Source organism: Excalfactoria chinensis, chromosome 2 (assembly GCF_039878825.1).
Source record: "Excalfactoria chinensis isolate bCotChi1 chromosome 2, bCotChi1.hap2, whole genome shotgun sequence".
NCBI lineage: Eukaryota > Metazoa > Chordata > Aves > Galliformes > Phasianidae > Excalfactoria > Excalfactoria chinensis.
Genome location: NC_092826.1, coordinates 11,513,551 through 11,528,384, shown reverse-complemented (window position 1 = coordinate 11,528,384; position 14,834 = coordinate 11,513,551). Strand labels below are relative to the sequence as shown.

Genomic DNA, 14,834 nt, shown 5'->3' with positions numbered 1-14,834 from the left:
AATCTGGCATTTGGGCATACCCAGCAGGGCTTCTACCAACCTCACAAAACTTGAGTTAGAAGAAGGTTATTTCTTTCCCAGAGGACAATAAAGAATGAAGTGTTAGGCGCACACTCACCCCAAAAGAGCTGTAAAAGGGTAGTAACCAAGTAAGAACACAGCCAAAACTCATGGTGATAAACAAAGAAATAATTATAAATAAAGAATGATCAGAGAAAACAAGACTCCCCCCCCCACACACACACACTGTGTCACAATGCAGCTGTCAGACATTCTCTAGAGACACATGCATCAGAAGACTCGCCTTAGGTAGAATTATGATTTAGCAAAACAGAGACAATAACAGATTAAAACTTTAATTTAAAACTTCGCCAACAAAATGTGATTACAAAAAGGGAAATTATCTGTACAAAATAAGAAAGGAGGTACTCATTTAGCAAGAGACTGCCGTTGTCAGTGTACACTAGAGGACAAACAGTGCTTCAGGTCAAGTGACAAGCGAGAAATGAACAAAGTGAATTTACAATATGGAATTCTGAAGTGAATCTTCCATACCAGCAATGTAAATTGACTTGAAGCAGCTCAGAAGCAAACCAGGACTTATCAGAAGTTTATCTTCCTTGTAAATCCCTTTCCTCTTAATGTATAGGACGGCGATGCACTACAGCTGAAGACAGTGCAGCGCACAGGGCCAGGACAATGACATTTGCCATGTTTCCTCCCACCTGTGCCCCCTTTACGGCCTTCTGTAAAAAGATGTGCAATTTGAGTGTACCAGAATTTAAGCTGAGTCACAACCTACTGCATCTTCACTCTGCAGTCAGCTCTCGACTCAAAAAAGACAAAGCATCAGCTTGGAGACAGTGATGTGATTATGATGACTAAGAACATCAGCTGCATCATGACTCCTATAGAACTGATGGCTCTGAAACTTTTGAAGTTCACATCAAATAACAGGCGTTGGTCAACAACAGATTCGTATTTGCAACACTGCAGAACTCTTTTTCACCCATCACTGAACATAAAAGCAGAGACAAGAGATCTTTAAAACTTACAACTGAATAGGCAAAAATGGCTGGGGATTTCCAAACTCCCAGGTTCCTGTAAAACTGAAGCACATACTGTGACTCTTAGCACTTTTCTGCATTTGCCCACATGCCTGATCAACAAAAAGGAATTGCAATACAGTATTGGAGCATGCACATTTTTCAGGCAAGCCGGCTCAAATCTTCCAACCAGCTTCATATCAAGTAGTATTTACAAGTTTATCAACCTTCGTTATTCAAGTTTAGTGAGAAAGGGGGGAAAAAAAGCACTAAAAATGTTTTGGCCCAGATTCACATCACCTACTTGCAGATACCTGAGATACATAAGATGGAGCAGAACAGCTTTCTGTGCCCTACCTAGCCAGTAAAAACACTACATGGAAGTTCAAAACTTCAGTCTCATTCTAGAAGAGTGACAGAACTCCTTTTTCTCCACTATAGGAAAAAAAAAGACAACTACATTCTAACTTATGAGTCTTGGTTAAATTAGCACAATTGCATTGCTAGCTTAAGTGTTAGTCACTTGACCTTAAACATGATTTTTTTTTCCACTGGCAGCTATGACCCAAGAACACTGCAGGGTGCCCACTTTTTAACAATCCTATGAGAGATGCACGAGTCCTCTTCACCACTGGAAAAACTGAGGAAAGTAATCCTTGCTCAAATTCATAAGGTGAAAAAGTAGCTAGTCAGCATTACAGCTTCCTGGACCTCAGCCCTGTGCTCTGCCTAAAGGAATCCAGTACTAGGAAAACTATCATACAGAATCATTCCCTCTCTGTGTCAAAAAGATTCACCAGAAAAACTGAGATGCTAATAAACAGAGTACATAGTTCCTCATTCAACAATGAAAGAATCCTGTAGTAAAAAAAAAAATACAATTAAATCTATTATATCTTTAACCTGGAAAAGTTTATTTCCAGCTTTGATTCTTTGATGTCTTAAAGCTTTTAAGAGAAAGTTGTAGATTCACTTATTATGAACATAATGCTGCAGTGAGTACCTTTTATATTCTAGTTGAAAGTTACTGTTTGTTATACCCAATTTTACAATCAAAACAGAAACCCGGAAGCCAAGAACTTAAAGACCTCAGCAAAAAAAAAAACCTCAGGCAGCTTCTATTAAAACAGAGCAAGCCTTGGACATGCCATGAAAAATCAGAGATTTCAATTGTGTATCTGTTATTGCCATTTTGAAATGAAAGCCCTCTTACCCTTAGCCTTGCACATCTCACGCTGTTTCAGGTTGGACATATGCTGCGTGACAAGAAAAAACTGCTCTCAAAAATACAGCTTAATAATGGAAATAAAACATTTGCACTTTACTTTATGAATGCAGCACAAATATATATATCACTTAAACAATGTTTCCAAAGACCCCAGGACTTAAGCACAGTTATGAAAAAAAAAAAATCAGCTTCCTAAACATTAGGGTTAATTTGATCCATCTGTCATACACTGGACTCTTGACCAACAAGCTTTTAACAGGCAAGATAGAACATCAGTAGATTTCTCCATCACAGCACAGAACAAGATGGCAAAAATGGAAGCCTGTTGTGACAGACAGACAACACTGTGCAAAGGCAGCTTATTTTTAATGGCAGAATCAAGTCTGACACTACTGGCTAGCCTGGAGTAAAATCTATGTTTTCCCTTCTGAACTTTTTTTGTTAATTTTCTCTTGCACCAAAATAATTGTTCCAAAACTGTAAAATCCAACAGCACTACAGAGAGCTCAGTTCTTTAGCAAGCTCTGCACCAGGAAGGATCGATCCTACAAGCAAATAAAACCAAAGAGTTGCTGTTTCCAATGGCAGGAGGAGTTTTTTCACTGGTCACCTAGTCGGAAACCTTGACCCCAATTGTGCCTTCCACCACCCTGCTGATCTTCTGCAGCTCTTCTCATGCTAGCAGGAGGGATACCAAACCCTGACACTCCTCCTCTTCTGTTTGGCAACCAGCGGTACCTAGGACAAGCCAAAAGGGAGAGTTTGAGAAAGGGTTGTATCTTGGAAGTAATTACCGGAATACTTTCTTATGCACTCCTTTTACCTGCTAGGCTTTGCAATAAAACTAGCTTCTGAAAGCAGTACCTCACAGGATTCTTTTACTGTACTGAGGGCTTAAAATTAGAAATAAGTACATTGGGGAACATGCACCTTTAGGATACGCTCATATATAATAATCCAAACAATGGGAAAAGATGCATAATACGAATTGTCTCACTGTTGAGAATAAACACTGTGATATCAACTTGATTCTCTCAACTCCTTTCCCTTTTTTTTCCCCCTTAAGAAGTAATACAAAAAAAAAAAATCCAAATTAATTCTGAGCATCTCTCTCTCCAACTGTTACAAAGCTACAGTTATCTCAGTGCTCTCTAAATAAGCCTTCCTGAGGTACTGTGGACCAGGGGACTAAGCACCTAGCTTGACTGAAGTCAAAGTTTAAGTGATCTGGACGGGACAAACTGGCTGTAAGACCACATCATCCAACTACCATTTAAATGTAATGACCTAAAATACAGCTTTTCTGCAGATGCCAATCCAGGGTGCTATCAGCACCGAGTTGTTTCTGCTCTATAATAAATAGTTACACTGAGCTCCTCTAAATCTTCCTGAATTTGCCCAAGAAAATCTGAGGTCCAAACATAAAGACAGATCCCTTAAAAAGATGATCCTGTATAATCTTCATTCTAATGCTAAATGTATCAGTAATTCATCACAGAATCTTTTTTCCCCCGATGCATTACAGTACAGAGGCAGCATTTATCCCTTTTTCATACTACTTCTATTTGTGCTCTTCAAATATAGAAAAAACACACATATACAGAGAACCAACATGATCGATATTCGTTTCAGAGCTGTTTTTACCTTGAAAGACATTTTAAAGCAACATTTAGTCTTCTAATCTTCACAGTAAATTAGGTTGAGCGGGAGAGTTTGCAAATACAAAACTTCACTACTCTTAAAAACTTGCACAGGAGGTGCAACTGTAATTCCACTTCTCATCTTCTAACCTTCCTTCAGGACAAACCTTTAACTAACCATGTTGCTAACTGAAGTTTGGTAGAGGCATTGGTATTTACAGCTCAAATGGATGTGGACACAGGGAATTGAAACTGTAGTCTTTGGCTTCTGATCTTAATATTCCAGTGCCAAAACAATGAATAAGTTACAAAAAGAGCACTTCAGAATCCAAGACTTGAATTCTCAGCCAGGATGACCGACACCAACTGCAGAGCAGATATATATAATGGCGCCTAGCAAACCTACAATGGATTTCTGTCATTATGTATTGCTTAACTGCTAGTTACCGTAACAATACATGGGAATACAGAAAAAGGCTGTTTACAGGAAAAAAATTGTGTAAAAAGAATTTGATGGATACTGTTTGGTAGTTGGCAGGCAGGTTTCTTTACTAGTTTAATTCATTAGCAGAGGCACAGCTTTTCCTCTTACACTCAAGAGCAGGTATAGAACACAAGCCACCCATTAGGGAAACAAAGAACACTGACCACCTACAAGGAAAAAAAACATTTTTGATGTCTCAGTCTATACACAACAGCACAGCCACTGTACGCTGAAGCACACACTCATTTAATGAGATATTTTACACTTTGCGATCCCAGAAGATATATGTCCTTATAAACAATCCTGAAAACTAGTACAAATAAACAGTGAGCTACAGCATGAAGTCAACTTACAAGAACTGAGGTGTGGACAGAAAATTCCTTCCTCCCAGATCCATTGGATATTTAAACATTAGGAAGAAATACAGGTGTCCAACCAGATTTCCTATGAGCTCATTGATGACTCTGCAAGGAAAAAGAACAGTTTTGCGGGCTGTTTTCCCCAGAAATAAATGAACACTCATCTTCTGCCAGTTACTATTGTTCACCTGCCACAGGAACTGCCAGGGCTGGGAACCACAGAAATTTCCCTTCCCTCAGCATTTTGCAGCCACTTTTTTAGAAGGGCCAGCATTCAGCGCCAACGCACCAACAGGCTGTTCCACCCTCCCTTCCAAGCCTTCTCACAGACTGCACTGAAAACGCAATTAAATGCTTGTTTACCACAGAGAATTAGACCCTATAGCCATCAGTGTCTAAAAAAGAAGTTGGTAGAGCTTGAGAAGTCCTTGCTGTTTTTGCTGGACAACCCGTTTCCTGCTATACTGTTGTATTCCTAATTTTACAGGAATGCTGCTGAATGGAGGCCCTTGAGTGTTTTCTGTCATGCACAGAAGCAGCAGGTATCTAACAGCAAGCAGGCTTCTCAAGTAACGGATGAGTCAGTAGGAGGCACGGCCAGAAAAGGGAACTGGGTTTTTTTTTTTGCTATATTCCCATCCCCTCCTTTTATAAATCAACCGTGCAACTTGCTGTTGTCACTGTGTTACAGCGGCACCACGTGGCCACAGCCAATACAGGGCACTAATAGGAAAGACTGCACAAAGAGGTCTCTGCATCACTGTGCTCAGAGAAATGCAAAACAGGCCAACAGACACAGAAAGTGCTAATACAGCACTCTGCAGGCTTGCAATTGACATTTCTCTGTGTTTCACATGCTGATAAAAGCTGCCCATTGGATGAGGTTCTGAAAGAAAGAAGAAACACTGCTTAGAAGATTCAAATTAAGTCTGTTTCTAAAAATCAGCAGTGATGACTGGTCTTACAGGATGAAATCTTTCTTTGCTGGGCATCATGCCTTTAGTAAGGAAATGGCCTAATGCAAAGATCTACCAGAACAATCACTTCATTATTACTTTCTCCTCACCTAGCTATTTTCATTATCTTAAACAACCACCATAGAACGCTGACCAAGATCAGACTGATCATACAGCTTTAAGCCTCTTATTTTAGTAACACTGCTGATGAGAGTGATAAGAGATAGCTGTAAAAGACATCATAACTTCTAATAGGCCTTATTTGTAAATACATACGATCCACCAATGATGTAGTTGAATCCCAGAATAACCCACGGTAGGTAACAGGCCTGAAAAAGAACAGAGATACAGAAATTGTACGTCTAAGTGTGGAATTTGAACCTGCTTAAGATCCACTGCACTACTAAGTATGATTAGACTCTCAATGTTTTAGCAGTGCGCAGATCTTGTTATATTAACTTAAGTAGATTATAACCAAAACAGCAGTTGCTCTACACTGAGCAACCACTAACGTGTGGACAATTCATACTTAATATTTTAAGTAGATACATCTTCTGCCATCTACATTCCATGCCAATCTGAAACAAAGTCCTAATATTTCTGAATTTAAGAAGGTCTGGAAAGAGCAATCAGAAGAGTTTTCATCACAGGACCTGGCAGAAACAAACCAATCTGCACAGGAAAAAGCAGTTTCAAAACATTTTCTCACTATCGTTCAGCTTTTAGTCAGGTTAATTATTTTTTCCCCCTCTTTTGTTCAGATCAATGAATTTCAATTGTCACTCGGTGTGGTTTTACTGAAAAGAGATGTCCTGGCATCATATGGAAAACAACAATGAACTGTCTTCGTTGCATCTGAAGGACTATATATCTTCATGCAAGCATAGGACATCCTTAATTGAAGAAAATACTTCTTTTTCATCCCTCATTCCCTTTGTAAGCATATTCCAAGCAGAAACCTTTCCAAATAACCTGATTTACCTTAAATCTTGTTCCAAACCAAAATGATACAATCATGTCCCTGTTCAGCTGGGCCCACACATAAAGTACTGACATGATGAGTGGAATCATCAGCAACTGCAATGTTAAAAAGACAAAAAGTTATCAATTTCACAGACATCTGAGAAACTTCAACAGGCAGCAGAAGCTCTAAGGTTTAAAAGCACAATACATCATCAAGTCTTGAAAGATTGCCTCAGAATCTTCACCACCATGTGCCACGCATCTGCACACAAGATCAGAATGCTAAGCAACAGAACATACTTAGTCATTCTCTTTTGCTGTGCTGAAAAATATTCTGTTAATGAAGAAAAGTCCCCCCACTAGGTTACAGTATATGACAGTTTCAGTGAGCACGTAAGCCCAAAGAGGTGGGGCAATTCCTGATAAGGTACAAAATTACCAAGTCACATATTAAAAACAGGTTTACCCTGAGTGTCTGAGCAAACATGATTACTCCTCCTCACTTCTAACACGCACAGTCCATGCTTCAGCACAGACCTGCAGAGAAGCACCAAAGGTATCTCAGGATTTGGAGTAGGGTAGCAACACCATCACCAGGCCAAAACAAAAGGCTCCAAAGCAACTAAGTGAAACAGTAACCACTGCTCCCAGCTGCCTGGTACCACACCTACAGCAATCAGAAATATTTGTGCCACCATCATTTCAATGTACAAAGCAAAGCACCAACCCAAACACGTAGTCACCTGAGACTACTATCATACCAGATGAAGGGTTCCTGCATCTAATGTCCAACCCTGTGTCTCTCAGACCACCCACCCATGGGAGGTGTGCTGACAACCCCTTCAAAGTACCACAGCCAGACATGGCAAAGTTACCTTACTAGAGCAAGGGAGACGCAGTGTCCTACTCTACAATCTTATTTTCCAGGCAAGCCACTCAACACAAGGAAAAACTATTTCTAACAAAAGCTCGTTTATACCCCAAAAGATCTTCTTTTAAGCAATATTTTGTGCACAGATTAAAAATAACATTTTAGCTTTCTTTTTAAACAAAGAGATACAAATCAACACAGTCAGTCTAAGATTATAAAATGTGATTTCAACATTCTTGTGTAAAAAAAAATTGGAGCCTTCCCTATGGCAAAAATAAATACAGGTTAAACATAAAAATTATTAGCAGCCCTAAACTGAAGTCAATCCTGATTGTAAAAGCACGACTGCTGTTTGTATATGAGAGGATCCTAAGGAATGATCTAATAAATGATAAGGTAATCTTACACAGAACTAGGGATATTGGTGTGAGCTTTGGGTGATGGGAACAGAAATAAGATGAGGATAACAGCAAAGACACTGAAAACATGCAGTTACCTGACACAGCTGCATTTAAGAAATGCTTCCCTTATTCTTTTCATCTTAACAACTGGGCAGAAAAGAACTCCCTCACTGAAACCCGTTCTTCAGACTGCTATTTAATCAGTCCTGTGAGCATTTTGCACTTCACAGTCCTGATGTGAATCTGAAGCTGCATTTTGCACAATAAAGTCTGCAGTCAGCAAATAAAAGGAATGAATTTGAGAAGACTAATTAACCTGAGAACCACGTTTAGCTAAGAGTCCGAATACAGAAAAGCATTCATTAGAGGAAACTGTATATATATGAAATCTTGGGATTCCTTCAGTAAAATGCAGATACTTCCTGACTGCCAGAGCTGATTCTCACTCCTTGGCTTCAAAGTCAGATCCAAGGCTTGCAACGTTAGCTGAAGCTATCCCAAAGTACTCAAATTGAAAAAACAATACACACAAAGACAATCTATTTTGATATAAACTAAAACAAGCTAGCTTTAACTATGTTTTATGCAGCTAACTCTGCCTATAAGGCCAGTAAATAGCAAGAAAATTGAAGATTATTACCTAAAAAAGCTGCACTGCACTTACCTGCATGTCCATTGCTAAGCCAGTTATCTACCATTTTACCATTAAGGAAAAAGCAGCAAAACCAATTAAAGTGGCCAGTCTGAAAGTCAAGCTACAAGTAGATTCATCACATAATTCACAGCCAGCAGTCAACAACTACAATAAAACAGATGGCCTCTCAGCAACACAGGTTGTTTTCCTAGTTACAGCTGTGGTGCAACAGGACAAGCAGGAATTCCCTCCATGCAGTGGAATGTGGCTAGAGATGGTTAATCCATTGATTAAGCTGGTATTTCTACACCTCTTCCTGGCTGCATCTTGTCTACACTGATGTCAATGCTCCCTCTTTTCTACATGTTGTGCCACTGCAAATTGCTGCAAGGAGGCTGGGAAAAACCAATAGAACACAAATGCCTCCAAGAATGGAGGTTCCAAAACCTCTGACATCTGATCAGTGTCACAGTAAAAAGGTTACCTCTTGAATCTAAATTGAATGTTCTGTTTCATTGTGCCTGTTGTCTTTCTCCTCATCACTGAGGACCAGACTTCTCTGGTTTTTCCTTTACTCCCTCCCCCATCAGGTAGCTATCCATACGGACTAAACACCTCTAAAGCTTCTCTTCTGGGCTGAGCAGTCCTAGCTCTCTCTGCTTCTCCTCGTGTGACAGATGCTCTTGCTCCTTAATCATCTTCACAGCTCTTCCCTGAAGCTGCTCCAGAACATCCAAGTCTCTCCTGTACTGGGGAAGTACTGAAAGTTCTGCATCTCTCACAGCTGGGCTGCATGCAGCCCCTCAGTCTTCCCACCAAACCTGAGCAGAGAGCTTTCACCCTGCTGGAAACACACTGCTCAGTGCAGCCCAGGACACACTCAGCCACAAGGGCACGTTACCAGCACACAGACAATCTGGTGACCACCAGCACCTCCAAGTCCTTTTCTGCAAAGCTGCTTTGCAGACACTGAATTCCCAGCCTGTTCCAGTGCACGAGGTTGCTCCCCATGGGCTATACTGAGTTTCATGCAGTTCCTGATCAGCCCATTTCTCCAGCCTGCAAACAGCAGCAGAACCATCAACTCTCAGTTTTATATCTGAGACCCAGTGAACATTCAGGTAAAACAGCACAGCCCAGGGCTATTCCCAGCAATCCCAGACCAACAAACCCAGCTTCTTCAGGAAGTCTGCCAGTGAAGCTGTCACAACACTGCTCTCGCAGCCTTAGCTTTAGCTGCCTTGTTCCCAGCAGGTAAGGGCTCTTTTTGCAAGGTATCCCTAGATTCCACTGAAGATCACTATCAGGTCTCCCTGGAGCTTTCTCTTCTCTAGGCTGAAGAGCCCCAACTCTCCCAGCAAATTACAAACCTGTGTCAGTGCGTACATTAGCATTCTCCCTGTTACCCTTCCAAGAAGACAGAATTTACCTGCAAACATTTCTACATTTTAAAACAGTCACTAAGAGCTGGTCTTTGAATATATTTCAAACAGAAATCAGAGAACCAAAACACTCTAGAAGATGAGCAGAAGGATACAACAATGCAGATCCAGTTAAACAGAAGCATGAACATGTAATCTGCCGGTCTTCCATCAAAAGCCCCTGTAAACAGAAAGAATTGTTAGGGACGCTACAAAGTCATGATAAGAAATTACAACTCTATCTTTAAAAGTCTTAAGAAATCTCCACCTAATAAGCCACTGAGGGCGTGCAGAATAACTCTTATGATGTTTAGTTTTGTTTTGAAGTCTTAAAAGAACAATAGGAAACAGCAAGCAACAATAGGAAACAGCAAGCAACAATAGGAAACAGCAAGCAACAATAGGAAGATGTACTTAAACTTTGCATTTCTGCTTTTGCTGTGTAACAATTGAGTCATTTGAAAACTAGTTTTTACTTAAGCAAACTGTGTCCTCCTTGCATCACCTACTCAGACTCAAGAGACATCTTTACACTCCAGAAAGTTAATATACTATGACAGACATTACATGTGCATTCAGTCCCTTCTTCCAAGCAGAAACACTTGCCTAATCTCCCATTTCAAATGGGTGACAATGCTTTCCACGACAAAAACAAACAAACAACCAGAACAGCAACACTCCCTGCAGATGATATAAAATTAAATTATCCATTATGCCCAGATGAGCTTATGACCTGGCAGAGAGAGGAATTAAAAACACAAAACCCCCAGTCCTGCTAAGATGTTGGCAGAGACCTCAGCATCTGAGCTAGATTCATATCAACCTTCATACAACTTCATTCAGGCCAGGAAAACCTGGGAATACTGCTGACACAGACCCACAACCCAGTAGCAAACAGTTCATCACAAAGAAGCTGATTTACACGCTAAAACATCACAAGGGACAGAGTGCCACTGCTTAATCTTAGTACTGTGCGGCTTCCTACATCTGTTTTGCATTATTCAAGTTTAGCCATGCGTGTTACATGTCAGGTGGTAAAGAAGAAAGGAAAGCCTTTGAAAAACTATTTGGGTAAGTTTTCTATTTGGAGAACAACATAAAATTGAATTTTCCCCTTATTGCTGTCATACAACAACGCAGCAAAGTGCTGCAGACTCACGATCCCATCATTTATACTACTGTGAACTCTGCATATTCCCATTATGGTTTCTCTGATTATATTTGTTTTGTTCTTCTCCAATGGAAACAAAACAAAAAACACATCAATCTCATTTCCCTCAGGAAGCTAAACATCAGCTTGTTAGCAAGACAAATACAAAACCACATGGATTTTTCTCCTCCAGTTAAGTCTCCTCCCCTGTAACTTTTAAATTACTGTGCAACATCTGTGCATGCTCAAAACTCACACACAACCCTGAAAATAATCATCTTTATTCCTCAGCTTCACTGAGTAAGGAAACAGCCAATGTCAATCTGTAAACAGATTACCACAAGTTCACACACTTCCCACTACCAGAAGTGCAGAAGGATCCAAGATTCTTTTTGTTTCGTAGAAAAGAAGGACTGACATAATCAAGAACTTTATACCAAAATTTTGCCCTTAAAATATAGTGAAATGCATTGTTTCATACAGAGCCATAGCTGAATTCCCAGCTCAAAATACAGGTAAGTTGTGCAGGTATCACAGAATCACAGAATTGTAGGGGTTGGAAGGGACCTCTAGAGATCATCGAGTCCAACCCCCCTGCCAAAGCAGGCTCCCTACACCACGTCGCACAGGTAGGCGTCCAGGCAGGTCTTGAATATCTCCAGAGAAGGAGACTCCACCACCTCCCTGGGCAGCCTGTTCCAGTGCTCCGTCACCCTCACTGTAAAGAAGTTCTTGCGCACATTCGTGCGGAACTTCCTATGCTGAAGTTTCAGCCCATTGCCCCTAGTCCTGTCCCCACGAACTACTGAAAAGAGACCAGCCTCGCCACTATGGCTCCCGCACTTCAGGTATTTATAAACCTGGATCAAGTCCCCTCTCAGCCTTCTTTTCTCAAGGCTAAACAGACCCAGTTCCCTAAGTCTCTCCTCATAGGGGAGATGCTCCAGGCCCTTCACCATCTTTGTGGCCCTCCGCTGGACTCTTTCCAAGAGATCCCTATGTGAATTTATTGTTGAAATATCTGACTTCCTTCCAGAAGACTTCTGCCATAGCACAACTAGCATAGACTTTCTGTAGAATACATCCAAGCAGTGATGTCTTATCATTCCTCTATATCCACCATGAACTCTCATTCCATATAGCTTTGTGCCACTGAATGTCATGTCATGACTGTTCTTACTCACAAGCATGTGTTTGTTTATAACCTTCCACCAACAGACCAGGAACTGTTTCTAGTTACTGAACTGCTACTTTAATTAAGAAAACAACCAAACACAATATGGCATCATGGTCACACTCCTTTATTTCCCTGCTATTCTTCCTATGACTTAAAAGGTACCCCACAAGAGTCTCCAGAAGACAGGTTGATGGAGAAGCTCCCTACAGCAGGTTTTTCCTAATTCCCCCCTATCTTGCAGAGCATTTCCACTTCAACCATCAGCTTTGAGACTCTATTATTACTACACCGAAATCTCTGCTTGAACAGGCTTTTAGGAGGATTTTAGCTTTGTAAGTGCTTTGATCGTTTAATTGAAACAATCATTGTCTAGCTTCAACAAACTACACAATACAAAAAGACCCATTTGAAGCCACCTTCTAACTTTTTTCCCCTTTAGGCAAATTAAAACGATGATTCCTTTCCATTGTCCGATTTCCTGCCTTCTACTCTCAAAATCCAACACATTCCTTAACTTTTCACATTTCTATTTGATGGAAGAGTATACTTCACTTGTAGAGGATCTCTCTCAATTCAAAATACCATACAGAAGAATACAAGTAAGAATCTTTGCCTTTAAAAAGAGAAAAAGCACGACCACTGTTTTGCCAAGAAGGATATACCTGTTATTACATACGCTGCATCACATTTTCATATTAAAATACATAAGGAAACAGAAGCAAAACTACCTTTTAGTCTCACTTTCACTTCCTGATATCTGTCAACTAGAAGCACCAGTTCTTCCTGCAGAAAGAAGGATCCTAACTGAACAGGCTCCCTGCCCCAAAGTGGCAGTCACAAAGTTCTCAGAGCAGTTTCCCCTTTGACTGACATCAGAGGGCACAGAGATGACCCCTATTCCTCAGCTCTTTCTGAATCAGCCACAGTTCCATTACTCCCAAACAGTCGCAGCAGGAGCTCTGTCTGTCAGTGCTAGGACTCCATTAACTCTAGACAGTTTACTATTTGCATACAACTTAACGGACGACGTACCTGTTTCTAAACGTGATGAATATTGATACAGGAAATACAAATTCACCAAGTACAGAAAACCTGTTCCGGGTCCCACCGGGAAGAAGAAAGTTGCCGTTATCGGCCGCCATATCTGAAAAGAGCAAAGAAAAGGACATATTTATACGCTGCAGAATGAGATCATACACAAGGTTTATTAGCTTTCACTTGATAACAATTAACTGGAAGACTAAGAAATAGATTAAAAATAGCTCAAGTATCACTTACCACAGCTTAAGCAGCCTCAACAGTTGCTTCTTAATTTGATAAGCAAATCTATACAGATTACAACAGAAATCACATGCAACTTTCCCAAGCACTTCCATCACACCCACACAGCGCTGAGTCTTCGCTGCAGCAAAGGAATCTGCTTGCAGGGATGAGACCCCATTTTAAAAGGGGATACAGAATCCACTCTGACTGGTCGCACAGGAGGAGGAGCTCTCACAGCAACCTTCAGCGTGCATCTGCAGACAGCACAAGGTGCTTGGAGCATCTGTGAGGCTCTTGAGTCTCTCAACCATCAGTATGGAGCACAGTTAAGTATAGGACAGCACGCAGCCAGGACAGAAGGCGCCTGCCCATCTCCAATGGGCAGTTTCCAGACAGCACGTCAGAATGCTGAGCATCACCTTTCCCTTGTAGAAAGGCAGAAACCGGCCATTCGAGGTGTTAAGTTCCATGGGCAGCACGTGAAGCAAACAGAGACGGCTGTTTTGTTTTTCACTACAGCCACGATGCTGCCACGTAACAGAAGCCCAAAGGCACCTCCTCAACTTAAACCGCAAAGGTGAGGTCCCGGAGTTACACCAACTCCGCGGCCTTCCTGCCCTCACAGGGTGCCAGCGGGGCCGTGTTACCTTGTGGGCCGTGTCACCCTGTGGGCCGTGTCACCTTATGGGCCGTGTCACCCTGCGGGCCGCCCTGCCGTCCCGTGTCGCGGAGCACAGCCGGACCCAGGCCGGGCAGGGAGGCACGGCCGCCTTCCTGCCGCGAAGAGCTCCGCCCGCAGCCCCGCACTACAACTCCCAGCATGCCACGCGCGCGCCCGGCCCAGGCCCGCCGCGGTGATGGCGCCGCGAGGCACGCCGGGACAGGTAGTGCGGCCCGTACCTGGAAGCGGTTGATGAAAGCGTCGGGCCAAAGGAAGAGGTAGACGGGGCTGACGAGGCCCAACTTGCCGATGAGCGGCACCGCGATGGAGCCGGCGAACCAGTAACGGGTGATGAGCGGGATGCTCCGGAACCAATCCCCCAGGTCCGACATGTCGCCTCCGCCGCCGCCACTCACAGGAACCGACGGCTGAGAAGGAGCTCAGAGGGAGCTGAGATGGAGCTGAGACGGAGCGGAGAGCTGGGCGGGCAGGTCGCCGAGCCAGACGTGGCGCCGCCGAGTTCGACCGACTCGCGCACTTCCGGCCCCGCCCCCCGGCTGCCGTGAGAACTACAGCTCCC

General features: G+C 42.2%; 1 protein-coding gene across 1 annotated transcript; it reads right to left on the bottom strand.

Annotated features, from left to right (window-relative positions):
- Positions 1–335: 335 nt before the first annotated feature.
- Positions 336–14,809, bottom strand: DERL1 (derlin 1). Its single transcript, XM_072327626.1, has 8 exons — positions 14,494–14,809; positions 13,363–13,474; positions 10,120–10,184; positions 8,613–8,639; positions 6,695–6,790; positions 5,990–6,042; positions 4,752–4,862; positions 336–3,012 (listed from the first exon to the last, which is right to left on the bottom strand). The coding sequence occupies exons 1-8, from the start codon at positions 14,644–14,646 to the stop codon at positions 2,874–2,876; spliced, it is 756 nt and encodes a 251-aa protein (XP_072183727.1). The 5' UTR covers positions 14,647–14,809; the 3' UTR covers positions 336–2,873.
- Between the last annotated feature and the right edge of the window lie 25 nt (positions 14,810–14,834).

What these genes read in the sequence shown, in the direction of transcription:
- DERL1 (XM_072327626.1), bottom strand. Translation starts at nt 14,646, where the DNA reads ATGTCGGACCTGGGGGATTGGTTCCGGAGCATCCCGCTCATCACCCGT. An exon ending in CTTTCATCAACCGCTTCCAG is followed by an intron (nt 13,475 to 14,493) that starts GTACGGGCCGCA and finishes TGCTCTTTTCAG; the next exon opens with ATATGGCGGCCGATAACGGC. An exon ending in GGTTTGGAACAAGATTTAAG is followed by an intron (nt 6,043 to 6,694) that starts GTAAATCAGGTT and finishes GTTCTTTTTCAG; the next exon opens with GCCTGTTACCTACCGTGGGT.